The 21,785-nt window shown below is 47.3% G+C and overlaps 1 protein-coding gene across 1 annotated transcript in view; it reads right to left on the bottom strand.

Annotated features, from left to right (window-relative positions):
* Positions 1-14,548, bottom strand: part of LOC139275657 (V-set and immunoglobulin domain-containing protein 2-like) — a gene marked incomplete at its 5' end in the record, with an annotated part of 28,928 nt that extends 14,380 nt beyond the window's left edge. Inside the window, 3 exons of the mRNA XM_070892824.1 lie at positions 10,716-10,877; positions 11,967-12,174; positions 14,375-14,548. Of these exons, the coding sequence (XP_070748925.1) occupies positions 10,716-10,877; positions 11,967-12,174; positions 14,375-14,548 (544 nt within the window). The remainder of the gene's footprint in view (positions 1-10,715; positions 10,878-11,966; positions 12,175-14,374) is intronic.
* Positions 14,549-21,785: the final 7,237 nt, after the last annotated feature.

Here is a 21,785-nt window from a genome sequence, read left to right as displayed (position 1 = left end):
CCCCCCCCGCCCCCGGACCAGACCCGACACCCACTCCCCCCCCCCCCCGACTGGACCCGACCCGACCCGCGCTCCTGTTCCCACTCCCCGCCTCCCCGACTGGACCCGACCCGACCCGCGCTCCTGTTCCCACTCCCCGCCTCCCCGACTGGACCCGACCCGACCCGCGCTCCGGCCCCCCGACTGGACCCGACCCGACCTGACCCGCGCTCCTGTTCCCGCTCCCCGCCCCCCCGACTGGACCCAACCCGACCCGCGCTCCTGTTCCCGCTCCGCCCCCCGACTGGACCCAACCCGACACGCGCTCCTGTTCCCGCTCCCCGCCTCCCCGACTGGACCCGACCCGACCCGCGCTCCTGTTCCCGCTCCCCGCCTCCCCGACTGGACCCGACCCGACCCGCGCTCCTGTTCCCGCTCCCGCCCCCCGACTGGACCCGACCCGCGCTCCTGTTCCCGCTCCGCCCCCGCCGACTGGACCCGACCCGACCCGCGCTCCTGTTCCCGCTCCCCGCCTCCCCGACTGGACCCGTCCCGTGCTCCTGTTCCCGCTCCGCCCCCGCCGACTGGACCCCCCGCGCTCCTGTTCCCGCTCCCTGCCTCCCCGACTGGACCCGACCCGTGCTCCTGTTCCCGCTCCCCGCCCCCCCGACTGGACCCGACCCGCGCTCCTGTTCCCGCTCCGCCCCCGCCGACTGGACCCCCCGCGTTCCTGTTCCCGCTCCCTGCCTCCCCGACTGGACCCGACCCGACCCGTGCTCCTGTTCCCGCTCCGCCTGCCCCCCCCCCACCGACTGGACCCGACCCGAACCGACCCGACCCGACCCGACCCGCGCTCCTGTTCCCGCTCCCCGCCTCCCCGACTGGACCCGACCCGCGCTCCTGTTCCCGCTCCGCCCCCGCCGACTGGACCCGACCTGACCTGCGCTCCTGTTCCCGCTCCCTGCCTCCCCGACTGGACCCGACCCGTGCTCCTGTTCCCGCTCCGCCCGCCCCCCCCCCCACCGACTGGACCCGACCCGAACCGACCCGACCCGACCCGCGCTCCTGTTCCCGCTCCCCGTCTCCCCGACTGGACCCGACCCAACCCGTGCTCCTGTTCCCGCTCCCCGTCTCCCCGACTGGACCCGACCCGACCCGACCCGCGCTCCTGTTCCCGCTCCCCGTCTTCCCGACTGGACCCGACCTGACCCGCGCTCCTGTTCCCGCTCCCCGTCTCCCCGACTGGACCCGACCCGACCCGACCCGCGCTCCTGTTCCCGCTCCCTGCCCCCCCGACTGGACCCGACCTGACCCGCGCTCCCGCCCCCTGACCCGACCCGACCCCCCCCCCCCCACTGGACCCGACCCGACCCGACTCCCGCTCCCGGACTGGATCCGACCTGACCTCCCCTCCTCTCTCTCCCTCCCCCCATCTCTCTCTCTCTCCCTCCCCCCCTCTCTCTCCCTCTCTCCCCCCCTCTCTCTCCCTCTCTCCCTCCCCCCCTCCCCCGACCCGAACCGAACCGAACCGAACCTCCCCGACCCGACCCAACTCAACGCCACCTACCTGTAAATCTGGTGCTGGGGACGGGCCCTGCCCGAAGTCTCGGGCCGGCCCGTTCAGCCTTCGGTCCCGAAAGGCCTGCCTGAAGCATTTTCACACAGGTAGGAAGATAGTTTATTTAATCTTTTCTTTGCTTATAAATGTTTATTCAGGTTGGATTTATTTGTATAATATTTGTATAAGTATAAATAAGGATTTATTATAGAATTTAATGACTTCCCTTCCCCCCCCCTCCCCCCCGCCCACCTCGTTCTGGACGCCTAATTTGTAACCTGCGCCTGATTTTTTAATGTGTAGAACAGGTTTTTTCAGTTCTACAAAAATCTTCACTTGCTCCATTCTACTTTAGTTTGGAGTACGTTTTCACTGTGGAAACTTTCAAATCAGGCGTCAGTGGCCGGACACACCCCCTTTTGAAGAAAAAATTCTGTTCCAAAGTAGAACTGTTCTACCTCACTAGAACTGCAGAAAAAAAAATGTGGAGAATTGCGATTTCTAAGATCGTCCGTTCTCCACCAGTTGCTCCTAAAAATCAGGCGCAAATCATGTGGAAACTTGGGCCCATAGAAACATAGAAAATAGGTGCAGGAGTAGGTCATTCGGCCTTTCGAGCCTGCACCGCCATTCAATGAGTTCATGGTTGATCATGCAACTTCAGTACCCCATTCCTGCTTTCTCGCCAAACCCCTTGATCTCCCTAGTAGTAAGGACTACATCTAACTCCTTTTTGAATATATTTAGTGAATTGGCCTCAACAACTTGCTGTGGTAGAGAATTCCACAGGTTCACCATTCTCCGGGTGAAGAAGTTTCTCCTCATCTCGGTCCTAAATGGCTTATCCCTTATCCTTAGACTGTGATCCCTGGTTCTGGACTTCCCCAACATTGGGAACATTCTTCCTGCATCTAGCCTGTCTAAACCCATCAGAATTTTAAACGTTTCTATGAGAACAATTCTCATTCTTCTGAACTCCAGTGAATACAAGCCCAGTTGATCCAGTCTTTCTTGATATGTCAGTCCCGCCATCCCGGAAATCAGTCTGGTGAACCTTCGTTGCACTCCCTCAATAGCAAGAATGTCATTCCTCAAGTTAGGAGACCAAAACTGTACATAATACTCCAGGTGTGGCCTCACCAAGGCCCTGTACAACTATAGTAACACCTCCCTGTCCCTGTACTCAAATCCTCTCGCTATGAAGGCCAACATGCCATTTGCTTTCTTAACCGCCTGCTGTACCTGCATGCCAACCTTCAATGACTGATGTACCATGACACCCAGGTCTCATTGCACCTCCCCTTTTCCTAATCTGTCAGGAAAAGTAGTCTGTCTCTCTGTTTTTACCACCAAAGTGGATAATCTCACATTTATCCACATTATACTTCATCTGCCATGCATTTGCCCACTCATCTAACCTATCCAAGTCACTCTGCAGTCTCATAGCATCCTCCTCGCAGCTCACACTGCCACCCAACTTAGTGTCATCCGCAAATTTGGAGATACTACATTTAATCTCCTCGTCTAAATCATTAAGTACAATGTAAACAGCTGGGGCCCCAGGACAGAACCTTGCGGTACCCCACTAGTCACGGCCTGCCATTCTGAAAAGTACCCATTTACTCCTACTCTTTGCTTCCTATCTGACAACCAGTTCTCAATCCACGTCAGCACACTATCCCCAATTCCATGTGCTTTAACTTTGCACATTAATCTCGTGTGGGACCTTGTCGAAAGCCTTCTGAAAGTCCAAATACACCACATCAACTGGTTCTCCCTTGTCCACTCTACTGGAAACATCCTCAAAAAATTCCAGAAGATTTGTCAAGCATGATTTCCCTTTCACAAATCCATGCTGACTTGGAACTATCATGTCACCTCTTTCCAAATGTGCTGCTATGACATCCTTAATAATTGATTCCATCATTTTACCCACTACTGATGTCAGGCTGACCGGTCTATAATTCCCTGTATTCTCTCCTCCTTTTTTAAAAAGCGGGGTTACATTGGCTACCCTCCACTCCATAGGAACTGATCCAGAGTCAATGGAATGTTGGAAAATGACTATCAATGCATCCGCTATTTCCAAGGCCACCTCCTTCAGTACTCTGGGATGCAGTCCATCAGGCCGTGGGGATTTATCTGTCTTCAATCCCATCAATTTCCCCAACACAATTTCCCGACTAAGAAGGATTTCCCTCAGTTCCTCCTTTTTACTAGACCCTCTGACCCCTTTTATATCCGGAAGGTTGTTTGTGTCCTCCTTAGTGAATACCGAACCAAAGTACTTGTTCAATTGGTCTGCCATTTTTTTGTTCCCCGTTATGACTTCCCCTGATTCTGACTGCAGGGGACCTACATTTGTCTTTACTAACCTTTTTCTCTTTACATATCTATAGAAACTTTTGCAGTCCGTCTTAATGTTCCCTGCAAGCTTCCTCTCGTACTCTATTTTCCCTGCCCTAATCAAACCCTTTGTCCTCCTCTGCTGAGTTCTAAGTTTCTCCCAGTCCCCGGGTTCACTGCTATTTCTGGCCAATTTGTATGCCACTTCCTTGGCTTTAATACTATCCCTGATTTCCCTTGATAGCCACGGTTGAGCCACCTTCCCTTTTTTATTTTTACGCCAGACAGGGATGTACAATTGTTGTAGTTCATCCATGCGGTCTCTAAATGTCTGCCATTGCCCATCCACAGTCAACCCCTAGAGCCTGCTCTGCCATTTAATACGATCATGGCTGATCTGGTCATGGACTCAGGTCCACTTCTCTGCCCGCTCCCCATAACCCCTTATTCCCTTATCGGTTAAGAAACTGTCTATCTCTGTCTTAAACTTATTCAATGTCCAGACTTCCACAGCTCTCTGAGGCAGCGAATTCCAGCTCATCTCAGTTTTAAATGGGCGGCCCCTTATTCTAAGATCATGCCCTCTAGTTCTTGACTCCCCCATCAGTGGAAACATTCTCTCTGCATACTCCTTGTCAAGCCCCCTCATAATCTTATACGTTTCAATAAGATCACCTGAATCCCAATGAGTTGAGGCGCAACCTCCCCAACCTTTCCTCATAAGTCAACCCCCTCATCTCCCGAATCAACCTAGTGAACCTTCTCTGAACTACCTCCAAAGCAAGTATATCCTTTCGTAAATATGGAAACCAAAACTGTACACAGTTTTCTAGCTTGTATGAAAGCAATGGTGGTGGAGCGCAGCCAAATCAAACATGGGCTGAGGACTCGCAGAAATGTTCATATCAGGAACCCAGAAATGCTGCACTGAAGGAGTATGGACTCAGTGGTGCAGAACGGACTTGCTTAGTAACCAAATGCCTGAAGGTATGAGGCGTGAATTGGCTGAGATGGATTGGCGAATGATACTTAAGGGGTTGACTGTGGATGGGCAATGGCAGACATTTAGAGACCGCATGGATGAACTACAACAATTGTACATTCCTGTCTGGCATAGAAATAAAAAAGGGAAGGTGGCTCAACCGTGGCTATCAAGGGAAATCAGGGATAGTATTAAAGCCAAGGAAGTGGCATACAAATTGGCCAGAAATAGCAGCGAACCTGGGGACTGGGAGAAATTTAGAACTCAGCAGAGGAGGACAAAGGGTTTGATTAGGGCAGGGAAAATGGAGTATGAGAAGAAGCTTGCAGGGAACATTAAGACGGATTGCAAAAGTTTCTATAGATATGTAAAGAGAAAAAGGTTAGTAAAGACAAATGTAGGTCCCCTGCAGTCAGAATCAGGGGAAGTCATAACGGGGAACAAAGAAATGGCGGACCAATTGAACAAGTACTTTGGTTCGGTATTCACGAAGGAGGACACGAACAACCTTCCGGTTATAAAAGGGGTCGGGGGGTCTAGTAAGGAGGAGGAACTGAGGGAAATCCTTATTAGCCGGGAAATTGTGTTGGGGAAATTGATGGGATTGAAGGCCGATAAATCCCCAGGGCCTGATGGACTGCATCCCAGAGTACTTAAGGAGGTGGCCTTGGAAATAGTGGATGCGTTGACAGTCATTTTCCAACATTCCATTGACTCTGGATCAGTTCCTATGGAGTGGAGGGTAGCCAATGTAACCCCACTTTTTAAAAAAGGAGGGAGAGAGAAAACAGGGAATTATAGACCGGTCAGCCTGACATCGGTAGTGGGTAAAATGATGGAATCAATTATTAAGGATGTCATAGCAGTGCATTTGGAAAGAGGTGACATGATAGGTCCAAGCCAGCATGGATTTGTGAAAGGGAAATCATGCTTGACAAATCTTCTGGAATTTTTTGAGGATGTTTCCAGTAGAGTGGATAAGGGAGAACCAGTTGATGTGGTATATTTGGACTTTCAGAAGGCGTTCGACAAGGTCCCACACAAGAGATTGATGTGCAAAGTTAGAGCACATGGGATTGGGGGTAGTGTACTGACATGGATTGAGAACTGGTTGTCAGACAGGAAGCAAAGAGTAGGAGTAAATGGGTACTTTTCAGAATGGCAGGCAGTGACTAGTGGGGTACCGCAAGGTTCTGTGCTGGGGCCCCAGCTGTTTACACTGTACATTAATGATTTAGATGAGGGGATTAAATGTAGTATCTCCAAATTTGCGGATGACACTAAGTTGGGTGGCAGTGTGAGCTGCGAGGAGGATGCTGTGAGGCTGCAGAGCGACTTGGATAGGTTAGGTGAGTGGGCAAATGCATGGCAGATGAAGTATAATGTGGATAAATGTGAGGTTATCCACTTTGGTGGTAAAAACAGAGAGACAGACTATTATCTGAATGGTGACAGATTAGGAAAAGGGGAGGTGCAAAGAGACCTGGGTGTCGTGGTACATCAGTCATTGAAGGTTGGCATGCAGGTGCAGCAGGCGGTTAAGAAAGCAAATGGCATGTTGGCCTTCATAGCAAGGGGATTTGAGTACAGGGGCAGGGAGGTGTTGCTACAGTTGTACAGGGCATTGGTGAGGCCACACCTGGAGTATTGTGTACAGTTTTGGTCTCCTAACCTGAGGAAGGACATTCTTGCTATTGAGGGAGTGCAGCGAAGGTTCACCAGACTGATTCCCGGGATGGCGGGACTGACCTATCAAGAAAGACTGGATCAACTGGGCTTGTATTCACTGGAGTTCAGAAGAATGAGAGGGGACCTCATAGAAACATATAAAATTCTGACGGGGTTAGACAGGTTAGATGCAGGAAGAATGTTCCCAATGTTGGGGAAGTCCAGAACCAGGGGTCACAGTCTAAGGATAAGGGGTAAGCCATTTAGGACCGAGATGCGGAGGAACTTCTTCACCCAGAGAGTGGTGAACCTGTGGAATTCTCTACCACAGAAAGTTGTTGAGGCCAATTCACTAAATATATTCAAAAAGGAGTTAGATGAGGTCCTTACTGCTAGGGGGATCAAGGGGTATGGCGAGAAAGCAGGAATGGGGTACTGAAGTTGAATGTTCAGCCATGAACTCATTGAATGGCGGTGCAGGCTAGAAGGGCCGAATGGCCTACTCCTGCACCTATTTTCTATGTTTCTATGTTTCTAAAGATACATTATTCATATAGAACAATAATCCAATTTTTTTTTGTGTCGACAGGGTATTGTTTTGCTTGCATGTTGCATATATGTTTTTTGTATATACATGATATTTTCAAATTCATTTGGAATTAACTCATAACTGTGTAGGAAGAGTCTCCATGCCGTGTTACCAAATACAGGTCACTAACTGGATGGCTATCCATCCGAATGATCTGTAAATCTGATGCTGCACCTTGCAAAAGAAGTGTGCCTTACAGTTAATGTCTACTTCCTCTAAGTATTTACAAGAGAAAACTTGTGCAACATGCCCTCTCCAGACAAAGATGTCTAAATAAAGTCAATGGGCTGGATTTTTGGTCTTTTGCCGTCCCTGTTAGCACCCTGGAGGGGCGACAATGGTGGCAGAAAGAACTTCTGAGCAGACGGCTAGCTTCCAGCGCCTCACCGGGACATTCGGTGCTGGGTTTGAGGGGGCACGGAGCAGTACCACCCAGGGAAGGCGAGCCAGTGTGCAACGCTCTTGGTTGTGATACCGGCTCGAAATTGGAAACTCAACCAATCCATAGCTCCCCATAGCGCCCCCTAGTGGGACCACCTGTGAAAGCTGGCGGTCCGAGCTGTACCGGCTACAGTGAGTGAAGTAACGTGGACCTGAGGTAAATGTGATTGTTTTTTTTAAATTTTAGCGATTTATGTTGTTATGGCATCAGTAATATATTGGAAATGTTTTTGGTGGTTTTATTCAGATTTTTTTTTCCCAGGGAAACCCCTGTTAGGGGGTTCAGAGTTCGACTGTTTAGCTCGGGACTTTCAGTTGCTCAGCCATGCTAGTGCCATAAGAGAGGTGTGCAACGCCTTCCTTTGCGTCCCACTCCACACTCAGGGCTCAGCTGGTGAATTTTGCGGCTGGAGACGCAAACCATTTCCCAGCGCAAAATTTACCACTCCGCCTAGGTTAACAATGCAACAGTGGCGTGACCAAATTTCCACCTCAATGACTTCATTATGAATGAGTTAAAATTCAAGACAGGCTCAACCTGCTCAAAACAAAAACATCTCCAGGGATTGATGGTATTTCGGTCAGAATGTTGAGAGACTGGGGAGTAGATTTGTGAGACATATACAGCCATTACGAGGGACTCTGTAGATACTGCCCAGGTACCAGTAGATTGGAAACAGGCTAATAGGGTGCCTGAATTCAAAAAGGGTTGCAAAGCAGACATAGGCCACTACAGACCCATTAGTATTAGTTTCATCACATGCAACATAATGGACTTTATTATCAGGAGTAAATTTGTGGATCATCAGATCAGCAATAACTTAATTACCTTGTCAGCATGGATTCAGAAGGGGTGGAGCCTGCCTGATGAAGCTATTCGACACATTATGCTAAACCTGTATCGAACCTTGGTTAGACCACGCTTAGAGTATTGCACAGAGTTCAGGTCACCATATTATAAAAAGGATATAGAGGCACTAGAGAGGGTGCAGAGAAGATTTACAAGGAGGATCTCTTTTATCTTGAAAAAAGAAGGCTGAGGGGTGACCTAATAGAGGTCTTTAAAATTATGAAAGGTTTTGATAGAGTGGATACAGAGAGAGTGTTTCCACTTGTCAGGAAGCGCATAACTAGAGGCCATCAATATAAGATAGTCACCAAGAAATCCAATAGGGAATTCAGAAGCAAATTCTTTACCCAAAGAGTGATGAGAATGTGGAACTCGCTACCACAGGGAGTGGGAAGCGAATAGTACAGATGCATTTCAGGGGAGGCTAGACAAGAATATGAGGGAGAAGGGAATAGAGGGTTATGCTGATAGATTCAGCTGAGGAAAGACAGGAGGAGGCTCGAGTGGAGTATAAACGCTGGCATGGACTGGTTGGGCCGAATGGTCTGTTTCTGTGCTGTATATCCCATGTTTGAGGAAGTGACAACCCAAGAAGACTGGTATGTGCTGATTTGATGTGCTGCATTTCGACCATCAAAAGACTTTTGATAAATTACTACTTGAAAGGCTATTAATTAAACTTAAACCTGTGGAGATTTAGAGTAAACCCTGTGAATGAATAAAAAACTGACTGATGGGTAAGAAGCAACGAGTACTCTCTATAGTTATGTCAGACTGGGCAAAGTACTGAGTTACGTACCTGAGGGTTCAATGCTGGGTGCCGCTACTGTTTTGAATTTACATCAATGACCTGGTTCAGACACAACGCAAAGTGATCAAATTTGCAGAAGATTCCAAACCAGGAGGACCAGTGGAGTCAGAGCAAACAACTCAGAAATGGCAAATTGAATTGGACAGAACAATGTCAGATGAAAATTTAATGTGGACAAATGTAAAGTGTTACACAATGGAAGGAAAAATAGACAACACACGTATTTCATGGAGTTGAAATACCCAAGGATGAAGCTAAAAGAGATCTAGTAGTCTTAGAAGACTTGATGCTAAACATGTCCTACCAATTCAGAGCAATGTTCAACAAAGTCATTAAGATGTTGAACTACAGAGCCCAATACAAGTTAGAGGAAGTCATGATCAAACTTTCTATTGCTCTGGTCAGACCACACCTTGAATACTGCATTCAGTTCTGGTTGCTAAGATATAAAAGAGACCTTTAAGTGCTTGAGGCAGTGCAATATAGAGGTACAAAACCGTTCATCAGTGTCAGGGGCCTGAGTTACATGAAAACATTGGAGAAACTTCGGCTTTTTAGCCTAGAAAGGAGGGAGTAGATTTTCATCTGCGGCCACCTGTGAAGGCAGTGCACGCCTGAAGACAATGGCCCAAGGACTGCTGGAAATTGGTCCTTGGACCTCCAAAGGCAGGTTGCCTGAGGGGAGAATTCAATTTAATGAAGTTACAAATCTATCCCAAGAAGTCAAAGTGGAGAACAAGTTGTGCAGTGGTGATGTTCTGGACTTCATGTCTTTACAACAACTTGTATTTATATAGCACCTTTAACATAGTGAAACATCCCAAGGCGCTTCACAGGAGTATTCTGAGATAAAACAATTTGACACTGAGCCGCACAAATAGAAATTAGCGCAGGTGACCAAAAGCTTGGTCAAAGAAGTATGTTTCAGGAGCGATTTGAAGGAAGGAAGAGAGGTAGAGAGGTTTAAGCAGGGAGTTCCAGAGCTTGGGGCCCAGCAACAGAAGGCACAGCCACCAATGGTTGAGCGATTATAATCAGGGATGCTCTAGAGAGCAGAATTAGAGGAGCGCAGACATCCTGGGGGTTTGTGGGGCTGGAGGAGATTACAGAGATAGGGAGGGGTGAGGCCATGGAGGGATTTGAAAATTAGGATGAGAATTTTGAAATCGAGTTGTTGCTTAACTGGAAGCCAATGTAGATCAGCGAGCACAAGGGTGATAGATGTGTCGGACTTGGTGCAAGTCATGGGCAGCCAAGTTTTGGATCACCTCTAGCTTACGTAGGGTAGAATGTGGGAGGCCAGCCAGGAGTGCGTTGCAGTAGTCAAGTCCTGAGGTAACAAAGCAACAGTGACACTTTGCTGGCCTTAAAGTGCTTTGGGATGTGCTGAAGATGTGAGAGGTACTATATAAGTACAATTTCTTTCTTTCTAGTATACTAGAGTTAAGAATTGAGTAAGTGCCTAATGATGAGAGACAACATCCTGTATACCTTTTACCATAACTCTTGGAGAAGATTTTGCAGTGCCAGGGCTAACCTCTGACCAGATGTAGCGAGGGACTGGCCGACCCACTGTTGAGCTGCACGCTAACGTCACATTGTTTCCGATGTAGGGTTTTCCAATCACTTTACACTCTGGAGTGGATGGAGGTACTGTCCAATTTGAAAGAAATGACATGCATCAGTATCACTACCTAAATATATTGCAGAATTTAACAATGAATTCATAAAGCAATGACTGTCGGTTTGATTATTGGGCGTAGAGGAACACAGGTTCAAAGGGACCAAGACACAAGCAAAACATGAGATATTATCAATTATCTTTGTATCCTAACCAGTCTACATCTTTGTTTTCCACTGTTTGAGCTCAGCATCCACAAATTTCCTGCACCATGCACACAGAATGTAGCTCATTACTATGTATTCTAAAAAGGATGAAATGGCTCTTATTGAAAAATAGATTTGTTTTCTCAGAAATCCCACATCTTCTAGCAGTGAGTCCCCAGAGTTTTGTTAGCAGGTCAATAATTATGAGAATGCAGGCATTTTTAAGTGCAATTGGAAATTTGTCTCTCAGTGTTCCGAATTAAGTGCTGCGATACAGGATGCACACTCAAGCCCAGCAAGCCCCCGAGGCCACTCAGGCCATTACAGGGAACTACGGAGTGACAGGAATCGAGGAATCAATCAGAGTGCAGTGCAGACACCTGCCACAAAGCCCTCTGGCCTGTCACTATTGGCCAGGAAATGGTGTGTGTCTGTGAGGGATCCTAAAGATAGGAGAAAATCATTCCACAAAATGGTCACTGACTGTCAGCGCGATTATATCGATTGCAGCACACCTTCATCCTCACTTCTCAGTAATAGTCGTCCAGGGATCCATTACCTTCACATTAAAATATTTTTGTTAGGTAAATATATATTTATAAAGATAACAAGGCCAACAATGAAGGAATCATTTATATAGGAAAGTACTTGCTGATTTCACTCTCCATTTCCATTGAAGCTATTGCATCTATTTATTAAACATTAATTCTAAGGGTCATTTTGTTGAAATATTGCATTTTTCTACATTATATACTTTTTGTTTAAAGACATATCTAATGCATTTAACAAAAAAAAATGTTTTAGTTTAAAAAATATTTAGCAATTAAATATTCCCAGCACTAAGGAGATGTAATGGTGGCCCAGTGGGTATAGCTGAACAGGAAAAAAACAAGCAAAGTATCAACTGCTCCTTACCTTGGACTATTAAATTGACAAATGCCTCGCTGGACCCAGACAAATCTGGAGGATTGTTTATATCACAAGTATATCTGCCAGTGTCTGATGACTTGGTGCTTGTAATTTTAATGGACGCGACTCCACTGGTTGGACGCTGATCTATCAATTGGATTCGATTAGCTTGAGGCCCAAGTTTGTAAGTGTTTCCATCAGTATAGTAAAGAATCTAAGCAGATAGAATTGTGTTAAAAATTTATCAGTTAGAAAAGAGTGAAAGATAGTACCTTAGGGCTTAAAATTGCCCGTTTAGTGAGGCATGTCAACGCCTCCTGGGGGCTCTAATGGGGCGCGAAAAAGTTTTCACCGGAGGAGTGGAGATCTGCTGGCTCCCTGTCGGTAGCGCCCCGAGCCGCTGCACAACCAGCGATGACATCATTGCTGTGCGCGGTGACCCCTTTGCGCCCCGCAACGGATATTGCCCCGCGCCTCGGGAGGCTGACGCGAGCGGTGTCAACGCCAGCCTCACGGGTCGCGAACCGGGCCGACCCCCCCGCTCGCGGGTTGGAAGTTAAAGGGGACGTCAGGAGTGCCCTGCTTGTCGACTCACCAGTCGGCTCGACTTCTGCCTCCCTTGCATGATCCGGGCTGCCGTAGTCCAACCTGGAACTCCATTTTGCACCACGCCGCCCTGGTGGCCCAAGGGAGGCCATCAGAGGCCGTGCACAGTGCACAGCGCCCCTCCCCTTTAGCCAAAGGGGAGGGGCATTGAGCCGTGACAGCGCTACGTGGAGCAGCTGACCAACGCGCACCAATAGCCCCCCCCAGAACCCGCCCCAAGAGGAAGTAGTGCACACGAGATTACGCTCCACTTCCTCTGAGGGGCAGTAACCGCAATTTCGCGGCCGGGAGCAGAAACTCCTGCCACAAGTCGGTTACCGTCCCCAATCGGGGCACTGGGAAATTTCTCCCTCTTAGTTCCTTAAATCTGAGCTACGCACGTGTGATATCACTAAGCCAGGCTTCACCCATGCCTATCAGGTTAAGGAATCTTCTCCCAAGCTTCTGCTCCTAAGCAATCACAGCAGCCTAAAGCTTTCCCTTTGATAGTCCCTCCTCTTTGTAAGAGTTTTCCAGTCATTCAATTAGTGACTTTCCATAGTAGGTTGGAATAGAGAACTCCAACAGATTAGGAACCAGGCTTGTGCCTTCCAACAAAAAGTAGAATTGTGGATTTTAACTCCCTCCATCCGACAGGAACCAGGCAGTGCGGAGGTTAGACCAAAGCAATCTATTTACCGCTCTTTTCCACAGGGAGGTTACCAAAAAGCCGGGAAGCTGAGGCACCCACCAGACTCATGCAGGAGCCTAATAACTGTATGCTAATCAGAGTCCTAGTATGTATTTCGGACCCCAAAGTCTCCTTTACAGCTTACTGAGCAGAGTATCTACAGCTCTGCGCTTAGTAGAAGCTGATGGGCCTGAAGTGGAGGCCCTCCTACGTCAGTAAAAAAACTCATTATTGTGGGGCCACGAGGATCGGAAGTGATCCTCTGCTCACCATAAAAATAGTTTACGTCGCTGCCACCCACGGGCTCCGTGCCAACACCTCACGCACCACCCCCCCACCTCCTCACATTCCTGAAATTCTCCCGAGCCCCCCACCATTCCCGATGGCTTACCTTACTGGCTGGCTGGGAAGCTGCTGAGACACCCAATATTGAACCAGCACTAGTCTGCCGAGCTGCCACTGATGGACAGGCAAGTAACGGGCTCCAGTCAAATCAGTTTCAGCCATGAAAAGGGACTGATTCTGCACTGCACCTACCGGACAGTCTTCCCATGCATTGCAACAGCTGACCACACAAGACTTGAAATTCCCCGAGAGTAACTGGTCACTCGTCTCTTTGTTTGTGGGATCGTATTGTATACAACATGACTGCTGCTTTTGCCTACGTAGCAATCACTACACTTCAAAAATAATTCACTGTATCTGAAATGTTTTGAGATGAAAGAAAGAACTTGCATTTATATAGTGCCTTTCATGATCTCCAGACACCCCAAAGTTATTTTCAGCCAATGAAGTACTTTCTCACTGTTGTAATGTAGGAAATACAGCAGCCAATTTGTGCACAGCAAGCTCTCACAAACAGCAATGTGTTAATGACCAGGTAATCTGACTTTAGTGATGTTGCTTGAGGAATGAATATTGGCCAGGACACCAGGGAGAACTCCTCTGTTCTTCTTTGAAATAGTGCCATGGGATCTTTTATATCTCATCTAAAAGACGGCATCTCTGACAGTGCGGTGCAAGAGCGCTACCTGAGCTGACCCCTATGAGTGAGAGACAGCATTACTGCAGAATGATTTGTGAGCAGGAAATAAGTACATTTTAAAATGTCGAGAAATGGAGCACCACCAACTCTTACCTTCTCTGCTTCTGCATTTGCTGTTGGGCCTGCTGTAAAACGCCATTCAAGGGAAAAGTAGGACTCAACATTTGTGCTGTAAGTGCAGTCAAGCGTAGCATTGTTGCCAATGTTCACTACCACAGTTGGCTGATCTGTTGTTACATACATTGATTGTACTGCATCTGTGAAAGTAAATTAGAAAGAATTATATTTCAAAGTAGGTTTTTTAAAAATATATTAATTCTCAGGATGTTAGTGTAGTGTTGCTGGCAAGGCTGGCATTTATTGCACATCCCCAGTTGCCCAGGGAAGCTTGTGGTGGGGGTGGGCTATCTTCTTGAACTGATAGCAGACCACCTGGTATTCATCTTGGCAGTTTGATACAACTGACTTGCTTACTAGGCTACTTCAGAGGGCTATTAAGAGTCAGCCATGTTCGTGTGAGTCTGGAGTCACATATAGGCCAGACCGACTAAGAAGAGCAGGTTTCCTTCCCTAAAGGACATTAGTGAACCAGATGCGTTTTTACGACAATCCGACAACTTCATGATCTCTTTGTTCTAATGCTAGCTCTTTTCCCCCAGACATTTTAAACAGAATTAAAAATTCTTAAGCTACCACAATGGGATTTGAACTCATGTTCGGTGGATGCCTAGTTCAGTAACATAATCACCACACTGCCGTACCCCTATGACTCCAATTGCCTCCTTAAAAAAGAATTAAAAGTACTCGATAGAGCCTACATGATGAGGACCATCTATAGAGACCGTCAAATATTCCCAACAATTGACAATTCCCATTCCCTCAAAACAATTTGAGGAAAACATATCACACACTTGTACAACTCATTGTCTTTCTTGTCACCAATGGAAGCACCAACAATAATCAGCCATGTTTAGAATGTTGTGTTCTTCCACTTTCAGCTACTAATCAATGGCCAAACTTCAGTTGTTTCTGAAGTTGATTTTGAGCTCAATTTCCACTCGTTAAAACTACGGAACCAGGTGGAGTAATTTACCCATGATCCTGGTTAGGAGCCGCCATTGTTTTGAGATCCAGCGCATGGATCAGGTGCATTGATTGGACTGCTAGCATGAGGTTACCTACACCCTCTCCACTTACCCATCAGGGATCAGATGACCACACCATTAAGACAGGGCTGCATCGCTCATTCCAATATGATTATCAGGAATCGGACATACACATTGTATAACATTATGGGGGAGAATGCGGTGTTAATCCAGGCGGAGTGGTACCTTTAGTGCCTCCCGCCCAGAAATTCATCAGAATCGGTCGAAGAGCGGATGGGGCACTAAATCAGCCATTGCACACCAGAGCTGGGGGACGCTAACAAAAGTTTGGTCGGTACATTTTGCAGACCCACTGCGTATACGTGGCAATCCAAATCAGATCCCGGGAAAAGCTGAGTTATGCACCCATTAAAGTTTTCAAAATCACTTGTTTTCAAGCTGTACTGTTATGTCTGTCTGCCACTGCAAACTCAGAGTCTCACGCACCATGCTGTGTGTGAATATTGCACTGACTGTGACCCCCGAGGGAAGCGCTTCCTCATCCCTTTAAGTAGCCACCAGGTAACGACTCTGCAAGCCTGGACCGACTGTTTCTCCAGTCGTTGTTATTGGCGGGCACTCAATGAGGCGCACACACCAAATTTACCAACCGGGGCACAAGCGTGGGTGTTGCACCGGGAATACGTCATGATCGGAGTAATCTTCAGCAGCCAGGCGCAAATGGTTTGCACCCCCGGTGAGCCTGGAATGAATTTTCGGTCGGGCTGCTAAACACTGTGCTCCCGGTCGGTATACTCTTACGCTTCCATTAATGCCCCCACTGCTGCTTACTGAGGTGTTAGACAACCCAAAATCCAGCCCATTCTCTTTAAGTTACCATTGACTGGACATGCAGATCATGGATTTGGATGTCTCTCACCTGCGGGAGTGCTAGCTGTCACATCAGTTTATGAAATAAATCGACTTATGATGCAGAAATTCCAGCTGTGAATGGTCACTGAACCATCACAGCACAGAACCTTGCAGCCATTTGCTAGCTACCTGGATCTCCGATTTTGCTTTCAGTCTTGAAGTGGTAGACCAGTATCCCATTTCTTAGCAACCATTGCTCTGTTATGGCTTCGAGCTTATTCCTTAGTGCTCAATTTTCACAGAAGAATGGAGCAGTGCCTTCCCTTCAAGTGCAATGTACAGAAGCAGTGAAGCATCACAGATTGATGACATCATGTGAAGTGGCCCACAGTTCGTGGGAAAATAGATAAAAAAATCTTTTGTGAAATTTATTTGATTGGAGGGTATGGAGTGCATTTGCATCATCACCAGGTTTTGATATCCTGGATTTCCATTTTATGACAAGATCAAATGAATAAGGCCCTTTAGCAAATTATTTGTATTGTTTCTCATGACGTGCACGATGCTGGCAAAGGCCCATTCCTAGTTGTCCTGAGAAGCCTTCTCCTTGAACCGCTTCAGTCTTTGATCTGAACCTTGCAGAATACCAGCCCTCCTAGATCTCAATATAGCATCCGGGAGAGGGCTCATTTTGATCTAACCGGATTGGTGGAAAACTGACGCAATTAGAGCGACCGTCCATTTGATACGTATCTGACTTTACTTTCCATCAGGCGTCCTGTAAAACAGGCGGACAATCTGATCACCTCAGTTTCCCATCGGGTGGGTTAGGTTAAAAAGACCTTCCTTCCCCAACTATTTCTTAACTGAGTCCAGTGGCCTGTGCTGGTGTGAGCGATGTTTTGTTGTATGACTGTCCTGTTCTTTATATCAGCACAACCCAACCTATAATTTTAAACAGTATTTGCCCTGGTGCTTCTACAGTAACCTCTCAGTTTGTCCTGACACATTGTGGAACAGGTCAACTCATTCCCATGGCTTTGGCCGTCAGGACTGACCTATACAACGTAATGTATGCACTGAGGGAGGTACGTCCAAATCTTCTGGGGCTCCCTGTAGATCTTACTATGGTTTTTCCAATACTTGAGATCTGGTCTTAACTGCTCTGTAATGTGCAGTCCTTCTGTAATGTATACATACAGTGAAATATGGGGATATTAATTGCCATAAATTAATAGTAAGAAAAATGGCCCATATGCCAACAACAATCCCTGTACTTCTCCACCGAGAAGTATGACTAATATGATTGCGACGTGATGATGAATTTCTCTCCCAGTTTGTGACATTGTCCAATCCCCCCTTCAGATACACTACATAATCACCCCCAGGCATCCATTCACTCATTGCTGTCTGGTTATACTGTGAGTTCATATACTCTCAGCCATTTCAAACAACCTTCAGCAGAAACTGTGTGATCTCACCTCGCTGATAAGTGCTCAAATAATGCCCTGTTTATATAGCACCAGAACCATGCTATCTGTGACTTACTTCAAACATAATTCCCTCCACCACCCCCCCACCCCACCGCCGCCCAGAGATGGCGCTTTGTTATTCAGTCATGTTTGTTCCTTTCTGCTTTCAAAGTTCACAAGCACACAGCCTGGGGAAGGTTTTGAAACCCGGAATGGATTTCACAAATTATATTTCCTGTAAACTTAATTCATTCGCCCAATGGCTCATTTTGTATTGGGTTAAGTGCGGTGGTACCTCCAAAGTTTCATATTTGCATGTTGCAAAGCAGCAGTACTACCGTGACTCACATCAGCACTAGCTCGGGCCACACCAGCAGCATTCGCATGGGTCTACATAAGAACATAAGAACATAAGAAACAGGAGCAGGAGTCAGTCATTTGGCCCCGCGAGTCTGCTCCGCCATTCAATAAGATCATTGATCTGATCTTGGCCTCAACTCCTCTTCCCTGCCCGATCCCCATAACCCTTGACTCCCTTGACTCACCAGCACTAGCACATAAGAACATTAGAATATAAGAAATGGGAGCAGGAGTAGGCCATTCGGCCCTTCGAGCCTACTCCACCATTCAATGAGATCATGGCTGATCTTCTACCTCAACTCCAGTTTCCTGAATTATCTCCATATTTCTTGATTCGCTTAATGTCCAAAAATCTATCAATCTCTGTCTTGAATATACTCAAAGACTGATCCTCTACAGCCCTCTAGGATAGAGAATTCCAGAGATTCATCACCCTCTGAGATGTTTCTCCTCATCTCAGTCCTAAATGGCTGACCGCTTATTCTGAGACTGTGACCTCTGGTTCTAGATTCCTCAGCCAGAGGAAACATCCTCCCTGCATTTATCCTGTCGGGCCCTGTAATAATTATGTCTGTTTCAATTAGATCACCTCTCATTCTTCTAAACGCTAGAGAATATAGGCCTAGTCCACTCAATTTCTCCTCATAGGACAATCCCCCATCCCAGGAATCAGTCTGGTGAACGTTCATTGCACTCCCTCTATGGCAAGTACATCCTTCCTTAGGTAAACAGACCAAAACTGTACACAATACTCCAGGTGTGGTCTCTCCAGGGCCCTATGTAATTGCAGTAAGACATCTTTACTCTTATATTCAAATCATCTTGTAATAAAGACCAACATTCCATTTGCTTTCTTAATTGTTTGCTGTACCTGCATGTTAACTTTCAGTGATTTGTGTACAAGGACACCCAGGTCCCTCTGAACACCAAAACTTCCTAATCTCTCATCATTTAAAAAACACTTTATTTTTCTATTTTTACTACCAAAGTAGATAACTTCACATTTCTCCACATTATATTCCATTTGCCATGTTCTTGCCCACTCACTTAGCCTGTCCATATCCCCTTGAAGTCTCTTTGCATCCTCCTCACAACTTACATTCCCACCTAGCTTTGTATCATCAGCAAACTTGGATATATTACATTTGGTCCCTTCGTCCAAATCATTGATATATATTGTGAATAGCTGGGGCCCAAGCACCAATCCTTGTAGCACCCCATTCGTTACAGCCCGCCAACTCAGAAATGACTCATTTATTCCTACTCTCTGTTTTCTGTCCATTAACCAATCCTCAATCCATGCTAATATATTACCCCAATCCCATGAGCCCTAATTTTGTTTAATAACCTCTTGTGTGGCACCTTATCGAATGCCTTCTGAAAATCCAAATACACCACATCCACTGGTCACGGGTCACACCAGCACGATCAGCTCGGGTCACACCAGCAGGATCAGTTCAGGTCACACCAGCAGGATCAGCTCAGGTCACACCAGCAGGATCAGCTCGGGTCATATCAGCAGGATCAGCTCGGGCCACACCAGCAGGCTCAGCTCAGGTCACACCAGCAGGATCAGCTCAGGTCACACCAGTAGGATCAGCTCGGGTCATATCAGCAGGATCAGCTCGGGCCACACCAGCAGGATCAGCTCAGGTCACACCAGCAGGATCAGTTCGGGTCACACCAGCAGGATCAGCTCAGGTCACACCAGCAGGATCAGCTCGGGCCACACCAGCAGGATTAGCTCGGGTCACACCAGCAGGATCAGCTCGGGTCAAACCAACAGGATCAGCTCGGGTCACATCAGCAGGATCAGCTCGGGCCACACCAGCAGGATCAGCTCGGGTCACACCAGCAGGATTAGCTTGGGTCACACCAGCAGGATCAGCTCGGGTCACATCAGCAGGATCAGCTCGGGCCACACCAGCAGAATTACATGGATGCTGTGCATTATAAAAGCCGCTTTTGTCGTCCAGTGCCGAGTTGAGTGTATTTGTCAGGAGGACAGGCCAGGCATTTGTCCCTAATGAATTATGTGGAAATAGGAAATATTGTATTTGGTCACAACACTCCATCGCTGCCCTGTGATGCTGGCTGGGAAATGCACATTGGAATTGGGAGGTACACTCAGGATTGGGAGCAGCTATGATTCCTCTCACCACTCTTCACACACAAAATAGCCTCTCAGTATTCACTGTCTGGAACGCACATGTAGCAGGATCATGTAGGCAGGTATCGGAGGACAGCCTTTGCCCATGTCCCCCAGTTTGAGTCACGACTCTCAGGCAAAGAAAATTGAGAAGACGGGAATAAGAACTGTGATTGCATTGCAAATGTGGCAGTGTAACCTGTATCTGTACTCAACTCGGCAGCTGAGTGTTGGTGAGGTACAAAGTATTACTGTCCCTGATAGGACCCAGTCACATTCACACTGGAACTGTTTCACAGAGTGAGTATTTTTAGAGCACTGCTCGGGTTAAATCCGTGCTGCAGCAAACTGACTGAAGGGCAGTGCCACTTTAGTGGTGAAGTGAGCAGACTCTGCTCTTGACAGCAGGATGTGCCCCAATTCTGCCAGGCAACATTCTGTGCTGGAGAAATATTTATAGCAGTTCAGTTAAGCAGAGACGGTTCCACCCCTCAGTATTCTAGTTAGTCATACTCTCCGGTGCAGGGAATTGAAAGAAAGACTTGCATTTATATAGCGTCTTTCACGACCACCAGGCGTCTCAAAGCGCTTTACAGCCAATGAAATACTTTTGGAGCATAATCACTGTTGTAATGTGGGAAACGCGGCTACCAACTTGTGCACAGCAAGCTCCCACACACAGCAACGTGATAATGACCAGATAACCTGATTGAGAGATAAACATTGGCCAGGACACCGGCGATAACTTCCCTGCTCTTCTTGGAAATAGTGCCACAGGATCTTTGACGTGCACCTGAGAGAACAGACGGGGCCTCGGTTTAACGTCTCATCTAAAAGACGAAGGTACATTACTAATGACATCGGGCTCCACTGATAGCTCAGTGTGGTACTGAGGCATGCAGGCCAAGGTCCTAGGTTCGACCCTGGGCTGTGCTGAATTAGTTGATCCCAGAATGAGAGCCAGTGGGGGGGATGCAAGAGAGCATGAACTCGTTCCTCATCGCAGTGTCAAGGACAAACACTTCATATCTAATGAACTACTTTTGAAGTGCAGTTACTATTGCTATAAAGGCAAATTAGCTTTAGTGTAGGTCTTCCAGGATCAACAACAACAACAACTTGTATTTATATAGCACCTTTAACGTAGTGAAACATCCCAAAGCTCTTCACAAGCGTACTATGCGATAAAAATGTGACACTGAGCTGCATAAATAGAAATTAGTGCAGGTGACCAAAAGCTTGGATAAAGAGATATGTTTTAAGCAGCATCTTGAAGGAGGAAAGAGAGGTAGAGGTGGAAAGGTTTAGGGAGGGATTTCCAGAGCTTGGGGCCTAAGCAACAGGAGGCACGGCCACCAATGGTTGAGTGATTATAATCAGGGATGCTCATTAGGGCAGAATTAGAGGAGTGCAGACATCTCGGAGTGTTGTGGGGCTGTCGGAGATTACAGAGATAGGGAGGGGCGAGGCCATGGAGGGATTTGAAAATAAGGATGAGAATTTTGAAATCGAGGCGTTGCTTAACCGGAAGCCAACGTAGGTCAGGAAGCACAGAGATGATGGAT

This window comes from Pristiophorus japonicus, chromosome 11 (genome assembly GCF_044704955.1).
Source record: "Pristiophorus japonicus isolate sPriJap1 chromosome 11, sPriJap1.hap1, whole genome shotgun sequence".
NCBI lineage: Eukaryota > Metazoa > Chordata > Chondrichthyes > Pristiophoridae > Pristiophorus > Pristiophorus japonicus.
The sequence above is the reverse complement of the archived record's forward strand: the minus strand, read 5'-3'. Positions and strand labels throughout refer to the sequence as shown.